The sequence below is a fragment of the Strongylocentrotus purpuratus genome, unplaced genomic scaffold, assembly GCF_000002235.5.
Source record: "Strongylocentrotus purpuratus isolate Spur 01 unplaced genomic scaffold, Spur_5.0 spur5_scaffold_17, whole genome shotgun sequence".
Lineage (NCBI taxonomy): Eukaryota > Metazoa > Echinodermata > Echinoidea > Camarodonta > Strongylocentrotidae > Strongylocentrotus > Strongylocentrotus purpuratus.
This window is the reverse complement of record NW_022145602.1, coordinates 8,690,603-8,713,998: the sequence shown is the minus strand read 5'-3', so window position 1 is coordinate 8,713,998 and position 23,396 is coordinate 8,690,603. Positions and strand designations below refer to the sequence as shown.

General features: G+C 36.8%; 2 protein-coding genes across 2 annotated transcripts in view; both read right to left on the bottom strand.

The window, feature by feature from the left end:
* Positions 1-1,230: 1,230 nt before the first annotated feature.
* On the bottom strand, positions 1,231-23,396 carry LOC764215 (adhesion G-protein coupled receptor D1). The gene is made up of 16 exons (XM_030988630.1): positions 23,259-23,396; positions 20,954-20,997; positions 19,988-20,194; positions 19,091-19,165; positions 13,649-13,769; positions 12,610-12,814; positions 10,740-10,845; positions 9,320-9,372; positions 8,353-8,476; positions 7,332-7,435; positions 6,736-6,844; positions 5,792-5,945; positions 5,327-5,396; positions 4,522-4,680; positions 3,724-3,892; positions 1,231-2,745 (listed from the first exon to the last, which is right to left on the bottom strand). Exons 1-16 carry the CDS (start codon positions 23,281-23,283, stop codon positions 2,578-2,580), a joined length of 1,893 nt encoding a protein of 630 aa, XP_030844490.1. The 5' UTR covers positions 23,284-23,396; the 3' UTR covers positions 1,231-2,577.
* Positions 23,352-23,396, bottom strand: part of LOC115925020 (IgGFc-binding protein-like) — a 19,110-nt gene continuing 19,065 nt past the window's right edge. The window contains exon 4 of the mRNA XM_030988154.1: positions 23,352-23,363. Within this exon, the coding sequence (XP_030844014.1) occupies positions 23,352-23,363 (12 nt within the window). The remainder of the gene's footprint in view (positions 23,364-23,396) is intronic.

The window sequence follows — 23,396 nt, the reverse complement described above, 5'->3', positions numbered from 1 at the left end:
ATGCTTAAAGGAGCATAATTAATTAGGCATAAATAGTCAATTTTTACAGAATTGCCTTAAAACACAATCAAACGGCAACATATCGTGCTCAGTGACGAATATGACAATTTCGTCAACTGTAATTCCACCAAGTCACACCAAAGGAGACAGACACCAGGAGCCTGTTACATAACACTTGTTATCTATGTAACAACTGCTAAATTGCTATGACAAATTTGCTCTCAGCCAATTAGATGCCATGATTTCAGTAGCTTATAACAGCAGCTTGTAGCTTGTTACTGAAATCAATTTCTTTTTTAACACGACTACCGACCGAACAAATGGTCACCTGGCCAAGAATCGGTCGATCTATAAAGTCGGTTTTGCGGTCTGATTATTGCATAAAGGCTGCGAAAACGCAAAACAATTAATCATTCATATTAGCTGCATACTCAACGATTCTGAGTAATGTTGTAACAGTTTAAACAAAACCTAACAAGAATCATTCCTTTTGTCTGCGTAATTCAATAACTAAGAGTGATAAAATAGCAGTATACAATGCAGCAATTGCACTAAACAAGATATTATACTAACACGACATGCATATCAATTACAATCTTTAATTTCTATATACAGACTGATGAAGTTTTTCTCTACCTTGGACTAGTAATTAACGTTATTTTTGTTTGTTAATATCATTTTTTTAAGACAGATAAATCGCATTTCGTACCCAAATAATTTATTCTGGAATGAAGACATTCACTCCAATAATAGTACTATTTCAAATATCGAACATTAAAAAGATTGCATTGACTGCAACACATAATCATTGATACACATCACAGATGGCAAAACATTTCATTTTGTAATCCTAGAAACATCAAAGTACAGTACAATACAATAAGAGATAATAATTCAGACCAAATAATCCTAAATATAACAAATTCTGTTTTTCAGGTATGAGTTTTTCACACGATCATTCCACAGTAGCACAATCTCTACATTCTACAATTTCGTAAGTTTTTTCAAAAAGTATTTATAATTTTTTTTTTATTCGTAATCAGATTTTTTTTTACTTATGATCGTTCTGCGCTTAGAATTTTAAGATTAAAGTGAATTAGAAACATTGTTAAAGGTTGATGACAAAAGCTGCGTAATTTTTGTATGAAATGTTTTTTCTTTTTTCTTTTTACCTAATACTAACCCACTAAAATGCAAAAAAAATCCTGAACAAAATTATCAAACCACAAAGATATTTATGGTTTTCTTTGAAGGCGTCAGTGTGTAACTCCCTCTAACAGTAAATTCTCCAGACCAATTTTGGAATTATCCCAACCGTTTTCCAAAATCTTTCAACAATTTAATGTTTGAAATGGATTATATAGCCAATTCATTGCTTTGTGACTATTTACATTCGCCTAAAATCTTATTTAATTATAACAGTATCAGATAAGTTTTTCCAAATATATATGATCAATAATGGTTTGTTTTTACTAAAAATTTCAGATAATCTGTTTATTTAATATTGTAGTCACTTCCTTAGCTCCATTGTCTTCCATCTAAACAATGTTATTGAGTCTCTCCTTTTTAGATATTCGAATGTCTTTTTCGAAAGTCACCCCCTTCTGCAAAGGGGCTTATTCTTCAATACTATAACAATCATGCGTTACACCTACGTAATACAGAATAAACGATTTTCGTAATATAATCATCGTTTAGTGCCATGTTACAAATTTTTTTACTCATCTGGTACAATTAATTGTATTTCAATAGTCAGAATGAAAATTGCATACATACATTTCTGCTAGGTAGGACAAACATCATGGCTTGCCCTACTTACCATCACGTAATGTATGCAATTCATATTCTGACTATTAAAATACAATTATTCGTAAGAGGTGAACGAAATAATTTGTAAAATGGCACTTAACAAAGATTTATGCATTAAATTCATTACGAAGAAAGCATTTTTTTCAGAGTACATTGTTCGATCTTTTTCCAGTGCTGCATTGATATTCAATATTATTTTAAGATTCTTAGAGAAACATCCATCAATATATTTTATAACTCCCATGTACTTATATATATAAGTTTTCTGTGTAAGACATATTTACATCAGCATATTTTCATTTTTTATTTTCACCATCATCATTATTATCTCCATCAGCACCATCACCTGTTTTTGTTTAATTTGTTATCATCAAACCCCTCCTTATCATTCCACCGGGATATTACGCTATCAAGCAATCGTTTATTGTAATATACCTTCTTCTTCTGCAACTTTCTTAATGAATAATTCTCGGTATTGGGTTATCACTTAAATGTTATTTTAATATCATCATGTATAACTATTATATTATATACACATTAAAAAAAACTTGTTATATTTTGTATAAGTTATATTTCTGACATGTAATTTGATTTCTATGTTGCAGAAAAAAATAAATTCAATTTAATTCAATTCAATGAGGATAATGGCCTATTGACTCGTTGAAACCCCAGGTTTGTATAATTATGAACTCCCTTGAAAATCCACAACCAAAGCAACGGCTGGTTGGGGCATTTTTAAAATCCACTATACGTTGTGGGGCTTTCTGCTCACAAGTTTGTCATTGTCATTGTCGGCATCGGTGACAACATGGTCCCCAGATTCTTTTCTGCACCCGAGGAAGAGGATTTCCTGGCGTTTTTGCTGCTTGAAAGTTCTCCGTTCAAAGACTGACTGACGGCCCATTTATCAATCTTCCTCTGGCATGCTTTACGAACCTAAAAGGAGCAATGAAAATAATCAAAAGAATTATTACTATTATTATTATTATGATTATTATTATTATCATCATTTTTATTATTATTATTATTATTATTATTATTATTATTATTATTATTATTATTATTATTATTATTATCATTATCATCATTATTACTTATACCGAGCTTTTTCCATAAGGCCCAAAGAATGGGAAAACGAAGGAAGGACATATAAATGAGGAGGGATGGTAGATAGGTAGATAAATAGAGAGACAGACATACATACAGACGGAGAGAGAAACATGCAGACGGACAGACGGGAGGACGGTTGAAAGATAGTGGGAGGGGAGACATAGAAAGAGAGGCAGGTAAACAGGGGGCAGAGTGGGAGAGAACGAGTGATAGAACCAGGGAGAGGATAATATGTATGCGTTTAATAGAGAAAAGTCATGAGGAATTATCATGAGAGAACAAAAAGTATATAAAAAAGGTGAGAGAACCAGGGAGAGGAGAAAGTATAGGCGTTTAATAGAGAAAAGTTATGATGAATTGTCTCATCAGAAGATGCAGACAGGATAAATCTGCTAACATTAGACCCTATAAAATGCAATTTGTATAAGCACGAGCTTGATTATCTCTTTTTCCAAGAATTTATAAAATAATCACAAACTAACCACAAATAATCGTTGGCATAATGTCAAACGAATAGGTTCAGCTCGTTCATAAACAGTAGCGATCTAACTCGCTTTTGCAGATCTGCTATACTGCTTGTAGGAGTTTGCCAACTAGCGATCTAACTCGCTTTTTGAATTTTGCTTTTATTTAGAAGAGCGAGCAGCCGTAGCGATCTAACTTTTGTCGCAACAAATTTCTGCTCTTATATATGATAGCAGCAAATCGCTATTTTTGAGAGATTATTGTTTCCCCAAACAAACAAACGAACGATTGAACGAACGAACATGCATTCAAAGAACAAACCAAGAAAGAAAAAATCACCTCCGAGTTTCTGAAGAAGTGGACGAAGAAGATGAAGACGCCTTGCAGACAATTAAGGACGATGAAGACGTAGAGAAAGACGACCTTTGCCCTGTCGACCGCCAAGAACCCTACGACCCAGGTCAATCCCATTATGGGCAGGAGAACCATCATGGCCTTTACTCCGTACCTGTAAAAAATGTAAATATTTCCTTGAAACATTTTGGTGCTTAAGCATTACATGAACATATTTTAAACTTCAATCAAATAGCTCGTATTCCTAGGTTGATGTTCCCAGTTTGGTGATCTGACGTTGAAACCATAACTTGTAAATTGTGACTTTAACAAAGTAAAAGGCTTGCGAGGCGGGTTACAATCCAGTTTAACTTAAGTCCAGTGGCGCTATAAAGCGCTGCTGTGGTCTTCACGAGAGCACGCCATGCAAATCTTCCACCTGCCATTATCGTCGCTGTTTTCACGAAGTGACGGTAGTGAAAAAAAAAATTGCATTCACTTTGCGTTACGATTTTCCTCACTACAGTCACTTCGTGAAAACAAGGACGAAAATTTGTGTTGCACCTTTCATTCCTTTCATATCATCAGTCTAAGATATTGGTGGACGACCTCTACCCCGTTTTCCTTCGACTGCTCCTTGCAGTATTTGCTTCTCAACACCTTTAGATCTCCTAACATTGTGCCCCAAATAGTTTAGTTTTCTTTCCATGATTCCCCTTCTGATGGTCAAGTCTGTTCCAGTCTTTTCCAGGACCCACACACACGTCACCAATATTCAATACTCTTTGACATGTATATACTTACTTGGCTCGCTTCTTCATGTCGCCTTGCATCGTCGGGCCGTCCGACATCTTGACGATTTGGACGACGACACGTATGGTCACAAAGATATTGAAGACGACCACGACAGCGACCGGGACGATGAAGTAGAGGAGACTGTGGTCTTCCATACTTAGGAAACAACTGCAAAATAAGGACAACAATTATGTTTAGACCTGGGACCCTTTTCACAAAGCTCTTTTTCATTGACAAATGACAAAAATCAGTGACATATAAACAATCAGAGGCAAGGATTTCAGTAGCTTATAACAAAGACTGTCATTTGTCACCGATGACATGTTTTGTGAAAGGGGACCATGGTCATGTACTGGGACAACGCAATAGACAGACAGCCCTCGAGAAAGATGCCGGTCTGTTGAAGTTGTCAGAAGGTCCGCAAGACCGACATATTGGTCTCGTGATACTTTGGGTAATTTTTGTTTTAAAGGCCGCCACACAGAATACACCGGTCTTATAGTCTGCAGTGTATTTTATGTGTAAATTTCTCAAGCATCAGTAAAACATAAATATATTAATAAATAAATATATAGATAAAACCTCGGAAAAAAACCCCCAAAATATAAATAAATATGAACAAATGTAATAATTACAATAACAATATGAAATAAAATAAAACCGATCAATTTATTAGTTTTATATTAATGTTGTTAAGAAAAAAAATAACAGAGTCCGAGGCTGTGCGAATGTACAGAACATCATCTGATTATGAAAGGTGAATTACACCATAAGCTAGCATTATCTTGGATTCGCGAAATAACAGCATACTCACTAGTTTTTGAAGACGATCCCTCGTGTAAAATTGACGACAAGCAGCATGGCGACGAAGATAATTGGAATACCTACAAAAGACATAAAAAAAACCAAGAAAAATGACTATTAAACCTACATTAAATAATCACGTAACGTTCTTTTGAACAAATAAAAACTCCAATATCCTATGAGGCAAATTGACGAAATAGTAGGCGTGTATAATTGCTAATCTAATGAATGAGGCAAAAAACATTTGCTCTTTTGCGCTAGTACTTCAAATGTATCCAGATATACTGATTTGTTCAATAATTATCTCAACGTACTTGGTACATGATAAAAGATAATGACGCAATTACTTTTTACCATGGTACAAATGCATGATCCATTTTGAAAGGTCTGATGGGAACAATTTGGTTTTCTCTCAATTGAATACATTTTGAATTTTAACATTTATCACATGCTTAGCTCTAAATCATGAACTTACCCCACCCGCATGCCATATACATCTTGATTTTGCGTTTCTCGGCGTTCCATACCACAAATGTCAGCAAATAGAGATGTACGCCCTCAATGGCCATCCATGCAAACATCGCAATGAAGTGGTAGTAAATGACAGAGGCGAGGATGATACAAGATATCTAGAAAAAAAAAATACAAATACATACGTATTTTTACTATCTTAGCTTTGGTTTACTCTATTTCTATATCCCGCCCCACTGTCATTCATATTTAGGATTTGGAGGGGTTGGGGCTACATTATATGCCCTGTTCGCCGGATTCCGAGGGAGGGATCTCAGGTCTTTTATAACATATTCTTTACGTGTTATCTTTTTCTTTCCAACCAACCCTCGTTTCTTATATTCTGCTTCCATATGATTATATCAAGTACATTACAATTTAACAGGACTATTTGAATACACAGGTTTATGAGTTAAATATTCTGTCTTCGGGTGGAATATTGTTTTGCGCATTTTCAATGTAATCTATAGGGCACAAAAGATAATTTAATAGCTTTTTGTGTTGCTTTTTTTTTTTGGAGGGGAGCCATATTTTGAAATTATTTTTTGTGTGATACTGGTAAATTAAAAGTTCACGAATGGGTTCTTTAAAGGCTGAATTGACAAACTGAAGTTCAAACTCAAATTGACATGTTCCCCTTTTAAAATGTCATATCTTTATGTGCATTCCCTGGCGTGAATGCTCCCCAGGGAGTGGAGATTGTGTGTGCGGGCAAGTATTGAATCCAATGACCGGGGTAAAAGCATATCTGTAAAGCGCTTAGAGACATTTGTATAAAGCGCTATAAAAAAGTTGAATATTATTATTATTATTATTATTCTGATTGTCCCTTTCCTCAAGGATAGATAGAAAGAAAGGAAGAAGCAAAGCAGAAGAAAGAAAAATAAATGCCATTTTTGGTCTTCTTACCGGTTGCTCGGCTGGATTAGGGACTGCACTGAGACACAGAAAAGCTGTTTCAGCCAGACCGACAGACAAGGCGAGGTTCCCATGGACCAATATGAGGTCGCTTCGCAGCCTGCATATGCAAAGAAAACACAAAAAGAAAAAGCAGGCTAGTAATAGATGATTAGGTCATATTTCCCGAATCCACGGAGGTGGTGCAACCGAAAACTTAGTCTAGATAATCGTCTGAAATAAGGTCTGCCCAAAAGGCCGTTAACGTAGGTAATGGAGAAAAAAGAAGAGGAAGAAGAACAAGAAGTATAACAAGAACAATGACATTTACTTTTTTGAAATATAAAGTAAACAAGAAATATTTATTTACTGTTTTTTGTTTGTGTATTCATATAATGATGCTTAGATGAATTTTTAGTATTATTAAAACAAAAAAATCATTACCCGTCCCAATTAAAGCTCTCCGTCTCCCCTCGGTACAAAGGTTTATAGAACAACTTTATAACCTGAAAAAGAGCACCCGTCTCACTTTCCCCTAAAAAACACAAACCAATAGCTTATATATCAACTGTCATCAGCCCCAATCCCCGGTGCAAAAGAAGAGTTACCTGAGGAAGGCATAACCGAAAATGGTCAGAAAACAAGCTGCAATGGAGAAACTACATCCAATCCATGTCAGGAGCATCATGATCTCTTGATTCCTTTCATCAATCTGAAACATTGAATTAAAGTTACATAATGGTGTAAAAGCTTCTGACCATCTAGTCAAAGTTAAGGGATCAAACTGTGCAATGCCACGTAATATTTATTGTAAAAGCAGTGGCGAAAGAGGTTTTTTTGTGATGTAGGTTTACCTAAACAAAAATGCAGGCTAATATGTATTATAAGAATCAACATGATGTAGCTATATCCTTCCCTAAAACGGTTTTTAATATTCATAACCATGCGGTATGTTTGAGACGACTCAATAGACATTCGTCAGGGAACTATAGCAGACAACAAAACATCCTTTTAAGCTCCGATGGACTCAGATTCAGGTTCAAACTTGTTAATTTACCATTTACCATTAACCATCGACAAAAGCTCTGACTAATCATCTCAATTATTATTGGGATTTAGGAATGAATATCGGCATTTTCATCATATTGGTAAACACCGAAAAAGACTACAGTCAGGCACAACTTCGGAAAACCGAGTAAAGGCAATTACTCGGAAAACAGCGAATAACACTTTGCGAATGTAGTGCCCTCGTCGTTCAGTGCGTGGCAGTGTGTACAAGAAGACACCGGGAAAATCTTTCAAACCCTGCTGTTGAAACTTTTTTTTTAAACAATATATTTATTTCATATGTTTTCAAATTGGAAGGAATGTTTACATGACTGATTCTTCGTGGAATTTGAAGTTAGTGGATCCTGAACATTTGTTTTCGAAATACATATCGACAGAACGTTGACTTCGCACGATCCTTCCCGTGCCTATTTGTACACACTGCCTCGGACTGGACGTCGGGGGCTTTATATTCACTGACTTTGATTCGCTGTTTTCCAACTATTTGCCTGTACTCGGTTTCTCGAAGTTGTTTCTGACTAGACTAGTTTCGTCTATAGGTAAGTAGATTCCTTGACTTACCTCTCCCGGCGACACATCTATGAGCACTGCAAAACTTGTCAGGTGGTTACAGAGGCACGTGACTTTCGCCTCGCCGTTGGTGACGTCAATAGATCCCAGGGTGCACCCCGATGTCGACCAATCACTGTTTAAACATGAACACAAAATCAAATTCACTTAATTGAAAAAGGTTGGCATCTTTCTTTCAGTTGATATACTTTTAAAAGCAATATGTATTCTAAAGTCGAAGGCAGGTCAAACAATTATATTCTTAATAGAAAACAAATCAATGATCATGATTATTATAAAAAATATCATGAATTGACTTATTCAATACTAAATTCCCACACAATGGTGTAGCCAGGTTTACAACCTGATTGGGAGGGGAGGGGGGGGGGGGGGGGGTCGAGTGGCCGAAAACTAATGATCATTATTTAAGAGGACAATATTTATGATCGACAGAAAGAGAAGGCGAATGGCCCTTTTTGCCCCCTCCTGTTCATTTCATTTCATTTCATTTCGTTTATTTCCATTTCCAACAAAATAAATAAAGTACATGGGATTGCATTGTGCATAGTAAAACAATGAAATTGGTCCACAGTGTACAACAGGCATATAAAACAGGTTGGTCATGGAGGGGACTGCTGAAAAGCTGGGCTTGTAGATTGCAGCCCCCTATACGTGGGATTTTGCCAATGATGCACCCCCCTCCCCCGTAATGCTGCGTGAGCCGGTTCGTGTTTTATAATATAAATGTACACCTGTTATTTCATACGATTTCAGAAAAAGAGAATATATTTCAATATTAAATAGTTGCAGAGTAGTGAAATTGGACATTGGGCAATTCACCGTATATTTTATTGAAAATTTGAAATCCTTATGACACAGCCAAAATAAGCTATAATCTACGATAATATAATGAATGGATGCAAAACATAGTATTTCATCTTAAATGTAAGGCGCTAGAACTTGGTAAAATAAACCTCACCTTTCTTCGTAGTCCCAATATGAGCACAACGTGTTGTTTTTCTGTGCATCAACCTGGACAAGGAAAAAGTGATGAAGAAATAACACAGTGTGAACAAATTATCATCAGACATTAAACATTAGCAATGCTATTCGCTCTCTCTTTCTCTCTTTCCTCGACAATTGGAATTAGATCTGGTACAGGTATTAGCGAATAAAATAGGTAACGTTCTTCAGTAACAAAATTTATTCATTTCATATTGTGTTCCGCTTAGTTCCGTTTAGTTACGTTTTATGTCCTTCCGCATACCGTAATTTAGATGTTCATGTTTTTTCATTAAGTATGTAGGAATGTCAGTTGACGTTATGTACATTAATGTATCTATGTAGGTTTTTTTTATAAGCAGACAAAATGTTCGAAAAAATGATATCATGGATTAAAATGTACATGATAATAAGATTAAAATTTAATGTCAGAACACTTCTCCGGTCTAATACTTTGATTCGAAAAGAAGCTAAATCCACTTTTGATGAAAATTGAGCTTTTGACATCAGAACATTGCTCACTTAAGTACCCGTTTTTCAACCAAAGTATTTACCTAAATTGTGGGCACTTTTTAATATCACTGTTCCATAGACGCCTGTACAAAATCTGTTAAACAATTCTTTTTTTCTCTTAAGTTACAAAAGTGGATTTGGCTCCTTTCGGAACAAGCGCGTAGCCAGGATTTCATTTTAGGGGGGGCGGTAGTGAGCACGCGAAGCGTGCGAATCACTTAAAGAGCGCGCGAAGCGCGCTCCCTAGGGGGGTGGGTGCAGGGAGGGGAAAGAAGACGATTCGTTGTACCTTTCTCGACTCATAATCCTTGTCTGAATTCAGTCCCTCCCCTCTCTCGCGCGAAGCTTTGACGTTTCATTAAATTATTAGAGAAAGAAGACGATTCGTTGTACCTCTCTCGACTCTTAATCCTTATCTGTATTCAGTCCTTCCCCTCTCTCACGCGAAGCTTTGACGTTTCATTAAATTATTAGAGAAAGAAGACGATTCGTTGTACCTTTCTCGACTCTTAATCCTTGTCTGAATTCTGTTCCCCCCCCCCTCTCGCGCGAAGCTTTGACGTTTCATTAAATTATTAGAGAAAGGAGACGATTCGTTGTACCTTTCCCGACTCATATTTCTTAATTTGAACTCAGTTTTCCCCTTCCCGCGCGAAGCGCGGAAGCTTTGACGATTCATTGTACCGTTCTCGACTCCTTTTCCCTTTTTCGTCCTACGTCCTCTTTCTTTTTTTTCTTCTCTTTCTCTCTCTTTTTTTTTTTGGCCGGCGTTTTTTTTTTTTTTGGGGGGGGGGGGGCGACCGCCCCCACCGCCCCCCCCCCCCCCCCTGGCTACGCGCCTGTTTCGGAATTAAACTCTTCATATAGAACTAGTAATTTCTTACCTCCAAAGACCTGGTGACGAAGGAAAACGAAATATTTTTGCTGAATGGTTGCTCAATCTGATTAGAGACTAGTCCCACACTGAGAAGAGGAGATCCAATCTTTGTCCTGTCAGGGAAGAAAAGTGATCAAAAGTGATTAGCATTGGACAGCCCGTCGTTACCATCAACGATTTTGTTACATAATTTAGTTTAAATTCAACCCCCTTCACAATACCACAGTAACACGGTAACAAATGCAATCGACTCAACTGAGGCAATTTCAATACATTATTTTAGATCCCAAAGAAATAATGTCCGTTTTGCGAAACACGTATGTAGCAACCAAATGTTAAGATTTCTTTAATAGCTGAAATCGATCTTTTTTGGCATTTGTATTATGTATTGATTTGTACATGTTTGATAAGTATTGCTTTCCCATTTCTCAAAATGGCGAATTGGGAGTCCTTATTTCCCTTGCGTGGTATCTTTCTACTCCGCCTGTCTGGCTTTGCAGACATGTTCTAACCGGTTCCGTCTGGTTCGTTAATATATTCTTTTGTGATGTAGATTTGCCATTGTTACATACAGCGCGTACAACAGCATATTAATTATGCACGCGTATTTCAAATCATTTCAACCAATTACGCTGCAGTAAGGATTGGGGCATCTGGCTTTTCTCACCACGTGGGCCTCAGTGGGAATTTTTGTTTCGGGATATAGGCTGTTGCTATGTGTTATACCGTGCCTGTTTGATTTGTGTCCAACGAGGACTCGAATGACTTTATCCCCGCACTTCTGGCGGCGGATTTATTTGCACCACGTCTTGCTATTCGCGAGATTTATTTTTTGATTATTCTCACATCTGTCTTATCAACCGCCGTCATTCGTTGTGTTGTGCTGACTCGTTGATTAGCGTCATCGCCATCACCACATCATCTTCATCGTCATTCATATCATCACTGAATTGGTCGATTTACTGTTTCATCACCATCGTCACCGAGACCATCATCAAAGACATAATCGCCGTCATCATAATTGCCGTCAGCATCACTGTCAACATCGTCTTCGTCGTCATCGCCATCATCGTCGCTTTCATCGTGGCTATCGTCAGCATCCTCATTCCTGACCTCGCCTTGGATGCTGATTTGGTATGATCGATTTATTTTTGAACGCATGCATAGCTGAATGATTTGATAATCCTTTTTGTGTTTGATGATTGATACTAGTTGTTTTAGTACGATTGTATATTTGTGTATTTATTTGATCGTGACTGTGATTAAGGTTTAGTTTTATTACCCCCTTTTGACGATCCCGTTGTGTGTGTGTGTGTGTGTGCGTGTGTGTGTGTAATATACTGAAGATCAATCGCTCCCGTTTTATAAAATAATCACTGTTATTTTTGTGTTGATTATTGACGACTAGGAGAGCTGTCCACTTCCTTTGACATTATTGTGTGTGTGCCCAAACGATTATATGAAACTTGATTATTTGTTTTGATTATCGATATCAAATCGCCGAAATTTAATTGTACAACATTATTCTTAAACAATGTGGTTTTACCCGGAAGATCGTATCAAGTTAAACGGTAACCCCCACCCCCCCTCGAGGAGTTGACTATTTCACGATGAGGTGGAGGGGAGGGCGGGGGGTGGGCAAATGCGTATCATGATTCAGCGTATGATATCAGACAATGAGAATGAGAGGTCTTTCGTTGATTTGATGGGTTCGATGGGGGCATCCTTGTGATAACAGACTCCATATTCTCCTAGATCTTAGACTTTCTTCTTCTACCCGATTGTGAATAAAACTTTAAGTCTGGCTTTGGGGTTAAATTTTAAAAGAATACGAGTCGATCTATTTTCAATGAGGTCTTCAACGGTTTACTGCTCACCTATTTTGTCCGCACTTCGAACTTGCAAGTATGTCTCCACCGTAAGGCAGCATGATCTGATACACTGCCCGCGAGCCCATCTCCTTGACGACCTCACACGGTATGCTCACATCGTTTCCAGCGAGGTTTAGGGCGCCCTCACATTCCGCAGCGGTGGCTGATACATCTGATGATGATGCCCCGTTGGTTGACTTAATGGTGAATGCTGTTGCGGGAAGTGGAAAAATACATAGTAATCAGAGAGGGAAGACAAGAGAGGGAAAGGGGAAAGAAATGGAGAGAGACCGGGTCTTTTTATTTTTGTCATTTGTCAAGTGCAGCGATTCACATTATGTAGTATATTTAGCACAAAGAACATGAACATGATGTTTTACGACAAAACTGACTAACCATCAAATGTTATCTGCATAAGCTCCAGCAAAGCAAGAAGGAACACGTACTCTTAGGCCCGAATTTACAAAGGAGGTTTTTCGACAAACCTAGGTTTATGTGCGTCATGTGACGCGTTTTGATGCGTTTTTTGAACAAACCTATAGGTTTGTAAAAACGCGTCAAAACGCGTCATATAACGCACATAAACTTAGGTTTGTCGACAAACCTCCGTTGTGAATTTGGGCCATAAAGAGTGAAATTGGTATTAGGCTAGACAATTAAAAAAAGAGAGTCGCAAGTTTGATCCAAATTGAAAATCCAAATTGAAGGTTAGACTAAATATTAGTTTCTTTTAAATTCTTCCTAATATAACGTCATTTTGCATAACCACGTGATTCACTGTCTTGCTTATTGAGAAAAGTGTGTGTGGCACTTGGCATTGAAATTCGAGAACCAAGAACAATCCTCTTTCTTTTATTACAGATACAATCATGCCAGGAACGTAGTTTTTTGTCCCAATCACAATATCCTAGCTATACACCAACAAGACTAACAATATAGACTGAAACAGACCGAACACAATATCGCAGTATTTCGAATAGCTACGAATGAGTCGGGTTTGAGTTGCTTTCGAGTCTGTTTGGCGTTGTGACTGAGTTATCACTACCTGTATTTTCTCGTGAGACTCCAAACGACGATATACCGCCATCAACGATCAGTTCAGAAGCGGAGGTCAAGAGATTCTCAAGTTCATATTGGACATCCTCAGGTGATGACGTCAGATTTCTCTGAAAAAAGATAGGTTGATATGGTTTGTTGAGAGACAGAAAGCTGTTATCCCTATATGCGATTGCTATAGACCAGTTCGTAGATACAATCTGCGCATGGGCAGATAAAAATCTTTTGTACCACACTTGTAAATCCCATCGAGACGAATACCTGAAACGTGCTCATGATGGTTATGTAAAAAATTATTCATGTATTCCCCGATGATTTATTGCATGGAACACAGGTGGAAATATTTCTCACAAGAGGACAAACGATAGGTATTCATGGAGCACCTCCATCACTTTGGCGGTGTTTATTCTAACATGCAAGAAACGGGACGTCTTTATGTCTAAGAATTCGTGGGTATTTGGGGGATTTTTCATATATCTGCTGACCATAGTAATTAATAGTGATACACCACGAGTACAAAACTATGATTTCTATTTTTGTTTTTGATGATTGAAGTAGATCTGCGATAGAACGAGATCTACAAACACATATAACCCTCACAAAGATCGGTAAAAGGGCGGTAATAACGGTTTCAAAACTGTAAAATAGGGACTTTTAGATTTGCACGTTTCCAGCTTTGACTGCAACGTGTGACGTCATTTTAAGGCACTGCGCATGCGTTACGTCGTCTCAGTCGGCGATCGAGAATGCGTCAACCTTGATTTTCCTAAATCTAGTACAAACATACATACATATTGATATTCATATAGCGCCTTAACATGCTCAAGGTACTAGTATGCCGCGTGCGCATAAAACATACAGTTCCTCAAGTAGACAAAGGAACATCCCTTCCCTGCTATTATGTAAAAATGTGTAGAATAGGTGTAACATGCATATTCACCTGTTCTACACATTTTTACATAATAGCAGTGAATTGAATTTTGTCCTCTTTCTTTGTCCGTGATGTTCATAGTGTTACTTCCTGCATGCTATCGTCGAGAGCAATCTAAAATATTTCTAATTGAAGTCAACATGGGCAGTTAACTACGTTGACACGCATGATCAGTCGGCGTTCGTCGTGTTTTCGTCCACTCAATCTAAAAGTCCCTAATATCTAAGACTAGACAGCTCCCACGCGTACGCCCGAATCCCTGCCATCCAATTTGGAAATATATAAATCAGCACACATTGAATAGAGATATTTATTCTTTTACTGTCTTAATATGACAAATATGATTTATTTATAATTCAAATCAATATTTTCAATTAAAAAAATAAAGTATTATGTTTTTTCTGAAGATTTAATAAGTATGATTGATATAGTTGGCGAATCATACATTCATAGCGCATTTACGTCACGATCTCCAGTGAGGACCAACAATTGATCGGTAGGATCGTGATGAAAGGACATTTTATAATTTGATTTATCAAAAAATAATGAATAAGATCTCGCATCGGCTTGGTTTCGTAGCCGGGACCTCGATCCCGGCTGCAGAAACAGAACGTGGCAAATAAACATTTGTCTTCATATAATGAAAATATTAGGGAATAATTTATTTAAAAGCTTTCACTTCATGTTAAAATGAAGTAGGGGGGGGGGGGGTGAATATACGTTTTAATTATCATTAAATAGCTTCCGAGTAGAAGTGATGACAGAAAACAATGTATAGGTGGTCTGGGGCGTTTAGTAACATATTATTCGGCATTAAAGCACCAAAGATGTGAAAGTAAAATATTTCATGAAGTCGTGTAACGTCGTATTTACATGATGATATTCAGCAAGTTCGTCTTCCTTTACATTTCGTATAGTACTTTACATGCTTTGAGTGTCTTACTGGAGCAATATATTGATGAGATTTTAAACTATGTCTACCACGACTGTGTCCGCATGACAACGAGGATGTAAAGATTTCCGGTAGAATGACCACATGTTGAGAGTTCTATTTCAATGTTGTGGTACATATTTGAGGCTTCACTATATTTTCTGTTTAAAAAGAAGGATATGTTAGTTTGTTTAGCTGTTTTTACTAGGGCAGAGTTTCACGAAAGTGCGTAATTACAAGTTCAACTGTTTCCTGTTGAAACGCATGCGTTGTCAGTAATACGCGTTTTCATGGGATGTTGGGGTACTCGTACTGTTTCGTGAAACGATACCCTGCGTGCTCCCTTCCTTTGAAAGCCACACTGCCCTACTTGTAGCTACTTGCTCCCTCTATATAGAAAACAATTCCTAATCGGTGACCATTGGTCCCCCATGATCCCATGAGATAGCCAACTGTCCAGTGACCTTGCGGTGTGGTCTAATCCCTCCTATAAACTCAGATAAGCTTTAACAAACAGACTCTCGTTCGAATCTGAGTCACGTCTTTTGGATGGTTCCCAGACATGAATAATCATATATTTGATTAATACACACTATGTACAATCCCTATGACGCACGTGCACATTAAGCTTTCCAAGCACACACACACACACACACACGTGCGCACCCACACACATACTACCCGCACGCCTCAAAAATCTGAAATATAATCTTGAATTCGGTAAAGACTATAAATGAAATTGCACTCCTGCTAAGCTTGGGAATAACCGACCACTTGACATTTGAAAAGCCTAATCTGTTGCTGTCTTCAAAAGAGAATTAAAGAAAAACTTGTTTTCAGGAGCTTTCAAATGATTTGTATTGTGTGTCTGTAAAAGAGCTCTGTAGAGTAGCAGCTGCGCTATATAAATGGATCTAATTAGTATATGTTCAAGCTGAAGGAAAAAAGAAACCATCTGTAATGAAGGTTGAGTTTTTTTGAGAGCATTTTCATTTTTATTATGCAAGTGTGGAAGAACATTAGAGAAAAAAATGTTTCCTGAAAAGCATGGCTGTTCAAATGCTTACATAGTCTAAGTATGACATTTAACGGCTTAAGAGTGTGGGCCCCTTTTATATATGCTACATGATCAACTTTTTGTGATCGATTCCACACTGTTCCTTTCACAATGCAATCGCATGATCGGAACTCAACTTTATCTTAAGTTGAGTTCTGGTCATGTGATTGCATTGTGAAAAAAAACGGTGTGGAATCTATCAGAAAAGGTTGATCATCTAGTATATAAGTATTCGTGTTTATTGCAAGGTTCTGGAATCATCAAAATGATAAGAAATTTGGCCAAATCTTGGCAAAGTTACAAGCACTGTCCACAGAATGATGTATATGGGACTACACGAGCACATGGCGAAAAAACCTACCCCCCGATTTTTACGATGTTTCGTGTCGTATTTAGAATATGAAGGCATTTGAAGAGCCATGCTTTTCAGGGAACATGTTTAATCTGATGTTCTTCCACCCTTGCATAATAACAATGATAACGCTCACAAATGATTTTTTACCTCTTCCTAGAACTCAACTTTCTCTTTAAGTACACATATCATAAAATGTGCCAACGTGCCTTTTTATATTTTAGACCAAGAAGGTAACTACATAATGTTATAGCCTTTTTAGTTGTTTGAATTTATTCATTTCTGATATTTAGACAGAGTGACTCATTATCACCAATAATGTTGGTCTTCCATAAGGCCCTGTTAAACATAATACGGAACAATAGTTTAACAAGTTTATAATAACAATAAGGAACAATAGTTAAAAAAAAAGATTAATAATGATTATAATTAGGAACAATAGTTTTAAGAAATTAATGATAATAATAATAATACATGTAATTATAGCTAATCAAGAACATGAACTCATGACAGCAACGAAGAATAAGTAATAACGTGTATAAATATATATATATATATATATATATACAAAGTATTTGGTATCCTCGTAATGAATGAGTGATTTGTTTGTTTTGTTTAGCTGAATCAGAGTTGGAATTAGAATTCATCGGGAGTAACTGTTTGGTTTCCTGTTTATATTATTTGGTTTAAAGTGTCTCTTCTGTTTTAAATCAGTAAAGACATACATTATCCATGGCAACCAGTACTTGTGATAAGACAGTTGACACCATTTATTCAAGGGTATTTCCTGGACTTTTAATTTTAGCGGAAACCGTACAAGTTCCTGTTATTACTCCAACTCTGGACAATAATACTCTATTGCAGAAAAATAGGACATGATATAATCATAGACGTTTAAATGATTATTTAAACAATTTGTTGGATTTACAAATGCTGATAATATTTGTAAAAAGTGAAAGAGTACAAACCTAACACAATTTGTTTTTTCTTCTTCACCACCTCCCCCAATAGTAATTAAAGAGATAAAGATGAGTGCTGGTGAAGCGATTACCATGATTACATCGTGAAATAAATGATTTGAAATAAACAACGTTCACAGTGGCGGTCGAAAGGCAGTAGGCCTACATAATTATGATTTTGGCCACGTCTTATAAAGAGTTGCCATTGATCAAAATCAGTTGCAAGTCATCCAATCGATCGCAAGCTTTCAGTCTCCTATCTCTTATGTACATATTAGTTCCGATTGATTTTAATCGCAAGTACGTTGCGAATAAAATTAACTCTTTGCGAGACTGTACCTAGATGTTTATTATAAGATCGGTTTTGGGATTATCAAAATGGAATTACGTATTATTGTGTGCGATTGATCGATTGCAACTTTTAAAAAATTCTTAACTTTCCAATTTTACTAGGATTTGCGCAAACGTTCACCAGACTGATTCTACTGCTGATAAAAAAATCAGATATTTATCACGCTGGACCCCTTTTAAATACGATATCGACAAGGAAATAAATAACGTCAGGACGTACAACTCAGAAGGGAATACAAGGAGGAAGTTACAATGGTAAATGTGGCCCTTGGCATCTTTAGGCGTCACTTACATTTTCTCTGCTGCTGGCTCTAGAACTGTTCCTTTTTATCTTAAGGCCTGTATGTTTTCGTCGCTACTTTTTTTTATTTTTTATAAACAAGGCCCTAGTTTCAACACCTTCATTCAGTCAATGCATTTTAAAAATCTTGTTTGGATTTGGATATCTGCACAGCTCCAAAAAGCAAGAAACCCGACTAAATGAAAGTTTCTTTTAACAAAGCAATGTAGCCTAATAAAGGAATGACATCTCGTCTTACTCATCACGCTTCCCACTTGGTCTTCGCTTTGAGACTAAATGACACCCTCCCTCCCCGTAGAGAATATAACCTATTACAATGGCTGAAAATACGCTGCGATTCCGACCACACGTTAATGTATTAATTTATATTTCATAGATGATCTAATATATAGTCTGTTTAAGCTGGCTGTGACACAGTGGCAGAAATGATATATATGATCATATATAAAAGCATGTTCAAATTTAGTTCGGGCTGAGAGCACATTGTGATGACTATCCGTAAACATAGCCCACATGATTATATGAAAGGAACACGGAAATGGTACTCACCCCTTCCACGCATGCTCTCGTAAGGTGTTCAGTAGTCTTGTTGGAAAAGAGAACATTCAGCACATCGGCGGTTCCCTGCGTGATGTAAACACACCATGACATAAACATGTATATATACAAACACAAGTTCTGCATCCTGCATGGGTAATCATCTGCAAGTGCCAACGCTTGGAAGACACATCAATTTCAAGGCAAATGAAGCGTTCATCTCATTTTGCTAGGACAAAATACATTCACAAATTTAGGCACCTCAGTCTTTTGGCAAGTCATTGTCAGATATTGATATTTTACAGGAAGCCAAATATGTATACATAGAGACATATTTACGGAAAAAATGTATGGAAATTGTATTAAAAACATAAGCGGAATATGGGACGGGGCTACACCACGTTTAAAATATAATGTCCCCAAAATGAAAGATTTGGCGCTCATGACCAGCCACTCCCGAAAAAGGAAGGGAGCATGTTAGACACCATGTTCGTGCGTTTAATACGCAGAATAAGATATCATTGTGAACGGCTCTTAGGAATCAATCATGACTGCTAAATTATCAGTATTTGATGTGTTATAAAAGATAAATAAACGAACATGTAACGTGAGGTTCTTCGGAATCCTACATTTGTTACTTAGCAAACGATGAATTTAAGTTCGATCAAGACAGTTTTTCTCGTTCCTACACAATGACCTCTCACGTCGTGCGTATGCGTCCCTTGTTGGTAATTCAGGGATAGTAGCCTCAAAACGCTGTTTTTAAATGTAGTTATAGTGGAAAATCACTCTATTGTTGCTGCCCGTATACCATTCCCATAGAAAGGGGCGGGAATATGATTCCTGCAGTCATGGTTAGAAATTCTTGATCAGAAAGTAAATTAACCTTTACAAAATATATTGACTTACATTTAGGAATGACCTGGCCTGATCAACGGTTGCGTTCATTAGAGGTCGCCTTGTGAGGACGCCCTTGAAGAAACCGAGGACGATGTCGATCTCGTTAACGGAACCTAGTTCATGGTCATTGAGACACGATGTGACATTGCCGAGAGCCTCTTCAGCCAGCTTATAACTTGAAAAATTTCCCGGAAATCGGGCTTCAAAGTCCTCTTGCTAAAATAAGAAATGGAGGAGTATATAAGAAAGATGTGTATGTGGGCCATTCTCAGTTACTCAGTGATTTTAACTTTTTACTAGTACTAATCTTGAATTTGTCTTGAAGTCTCAACTTTATATTTTGAATGAAGGCGTTTCCCTTAGATAAATTACCATGGATATACTTCATAAATGATTCATAGGCCCTTAAGCTATTTTTGCAATGGATTCATATAGCATGTTTAGATTCTCAAAAATACTCCCAAAAATGGAAATCTTAACAGTATGTTGTTAATTAACCTTTCTTGTCTGCATGGTTTATGGAATGGGTTTCCCCTCTGTTTATTTGTTGTTGTTGTGTCTCGGGCTTTGAGAACATCCTACAAAATGCCTTGATCCGATGGTCGTCCTTTTAGAGGCTCAAACTTTCAATCGGAAATAATCCTTATTCATCTGCAATTAACACATTGCCAAACATTGTTAACTTAATGCTAAATATATTACTCATTGCGGATATAGTATCGAAAATAATATCGCTAGTGATATTCGTTTGTCTCGCAATGTGGTCAATAGGGAATCTTAAAAGTTCACGACGTTTCGTGTGCATCTGCAACACTTCATCACTTCATCTGGTGATAATAATACAGTAGTTATTATCATCAGATGAAGTGTTGCAGATGCACACGAAACGTCGTGAACTTTTAAGATTCCTTATTGACCACATTGCGAGACAAACGAATATCACTAGCGATATTATTTTCGATATTGTTAACTTACTTTCCATTTCAATTCACCCACGCTAGTCTTGGTGTCGGTAGTTTCTTCGATGGGTAGTGAGGCAAAAAAAAAATGAAAAGAATAGAAAATGATAAAAAGGAAGAGTTTAAAGAGAGTGACTTGTATAGAGAGAGATGGGGGAGAGAGATATATATATGTATAGAGAGAGATGGGGGTGGGATATATATATATATATATATACCTTAAGAGAGAGAGAGAGAGAGAGAGAGAGGGGGGGGGGGGGAGGGGGTAAGAATGTAAGTTCACGGTCAAGGCGTCCATTACTTTCATTAACAAATACTATAATGTATTTCACAATGAAGCCAATTTAGGTGGTCATTTCGGACTAAAACGAAACAGCGGCACACCAAAACCTCGCAAATTACCAACAGAAAAGATTCAAAATAATCTTCTTGTTTAAAAGTGAAACTAATATATCCATTTGGTTTAGCAAGTAGATAATAATTTTTAATTGATTTATTATTCGAAAACGAGTTATTGTTGAGACAATTTGATTACTCATATACGTGCTTTGTTTATTTTTAAATACGTGCACCTCTGTTTTTTTTTAATCGGTATTTCTTTATCTATTGTAAGAATATTTCAATTAGTTATGATGAAATGGCTTATTTCTTTTAAATGTATATAGGATTTTAAAAAACATCTTGGCAGAGAAAAATGAATTTGCAGAATCAGTATAATATATAGGCCTATATATATATATTTTTTTTTTGGGGGGGGGAGGGGAGGCTTGGATCTACGATTTTGTAAAAGAGTCGACATAAAAAGAAGGCCATCACTAGAAAAGGGGAGCAAAATCCTAGAGTTTTGCACTTGGGTGTCATTCATTTACGACATTTATCTCGCTTACCTTCATTTATAATCTACATGTTCTAGGGGGTGGGCGTTACTGCTTGAGAAACAACCCGTTTTCCTTATAGCTAATGTCGTGTTTGAGCTTCAAACAACTGATTTTGAGCATAAAATATAATGGGATTTTTAGGACTTCGCATGAGAAATGAAAATGATTTTACCACAGAGGGTTGTATATATTGAGTAGCACCAATCACCAACATTTGCGTAATAAGCACGACGATATAGGAAAGTGTGAGTTAGTGATCACATATGCCAGCCGATGCAAGATATTGAACAGTTTCCAATTTCTAAGTCTGGAATTGCCATTTTAAAAAGAAGGTTGGTGCTGGAAAAAGTACGAGTACTAATATGTGTGCTTTCTATTTTTTTAAAATGTCAGTTGGGGAGAAAATCAGAGAAGAAATGTCTTCCGAGAAGGTGTTGCTATTAGAACACCCTTATTATTCGAAATATGATGATATGAAAGTTGTGACCAAACATTTGAGTTTACTTCCATAATATGCAGGTACAGCATGTGATCCTAAGCAAAAATTGAGACAATTCCTTTTGTGAAATTCCAAATCTCCACAGGAACACCCTCCTTGAAAAAATTCTGCGTACGCCACTGGTACACAGTACCACATAATTAACCCCTTTGCACTTGCTTCCACGCAACCATGGCAATGTAATCGCGTTGTCACAAATCGAAACTTTATCAATGTACGAAAAAAATAAAACCATATTTTGGACGCATATTAGATTCTAACGTTTAAATTTGTTTTATCAAATTTAAATGTCATTTATTTCATTTATTTTAATGAGTTCTGAATACATTGAATAAGTATACACTAAAACATATATTAAAAATAAATAAACAATGATATAAAACAGAACTGACAAGGACTCGAAGATAAGCGGAGCTTAGTGATGTCTTATATGAGCCCTGATAATTGAGTTTTTAAAAATCCATCTCAATATCACCTAATCTTTCATCAAAATCCAATTGTGATCTTTCTAGTAAATGACGAGAGATTAAAGGCATCGTTTAATTTTGTTTCCAATTTCAAAACTCTGTGATGCATGGCCCTACGTGTTATCAGTGTCCCTGATATGGTGTAATATTGAAGCCATACCAAAAATTGCGCTTCAAAATGATCACAAAGTGCCTCAAAAAAGTAAAAATCTGTGAGTGACCGGTTTTTACAATACTCAGTTTCCCCAATAGACTGTACTGTTAAAAAAACCGTTGGGAAAAGGTTTTTTGGAATTTCGATTTCCAATCATAAAATACCTTGATAATCAGACAGGCAATCGGTTTGTATAAGTCATGGGATTCCTTACTGACCTACTGTAAAGGTTTATAACTATAATTGCAGCATGAACTAAATCCAGGATTGTGGTTAAAATCTGAGGCAAATATACCCAATCCCTTTACAGAACTACTTCTTACCTGGAACTCCTATATCTGCCAGCATTGCAGCACCAAGAGTAGCATGAAGTGTGTAAAGTCTGACCCAGAATCTTGCTGATTGGTTCCCATGAGTCACGTGGTATACTCCATTTTGCAATTCGGTCGAGTAATGGCAGA

Bases quoted from the DNA above. Each gene is read 5' to 3' on its own strand.
- LOC764215 (XM_030988630.1), bottom strand. From the start codon at position 23,283: ATGCTGGCAGATATAGGAGTTCCAG. The intron at 7,436-8,352 runs GTAAGTCAAGGA...TCAATGTTTCAG, and splicing joins TAGATGTGTCGCCGGGAGAG to ATTGATGAAAGGAATCAAGA. The intron at 5,946-6,735 runs GTAAGAAGACCA...TTTTTTTTCTAG, and splicing joins CTAATCCAGCCGAGCAACCG to ATATCTTGTATCATCCTCGC.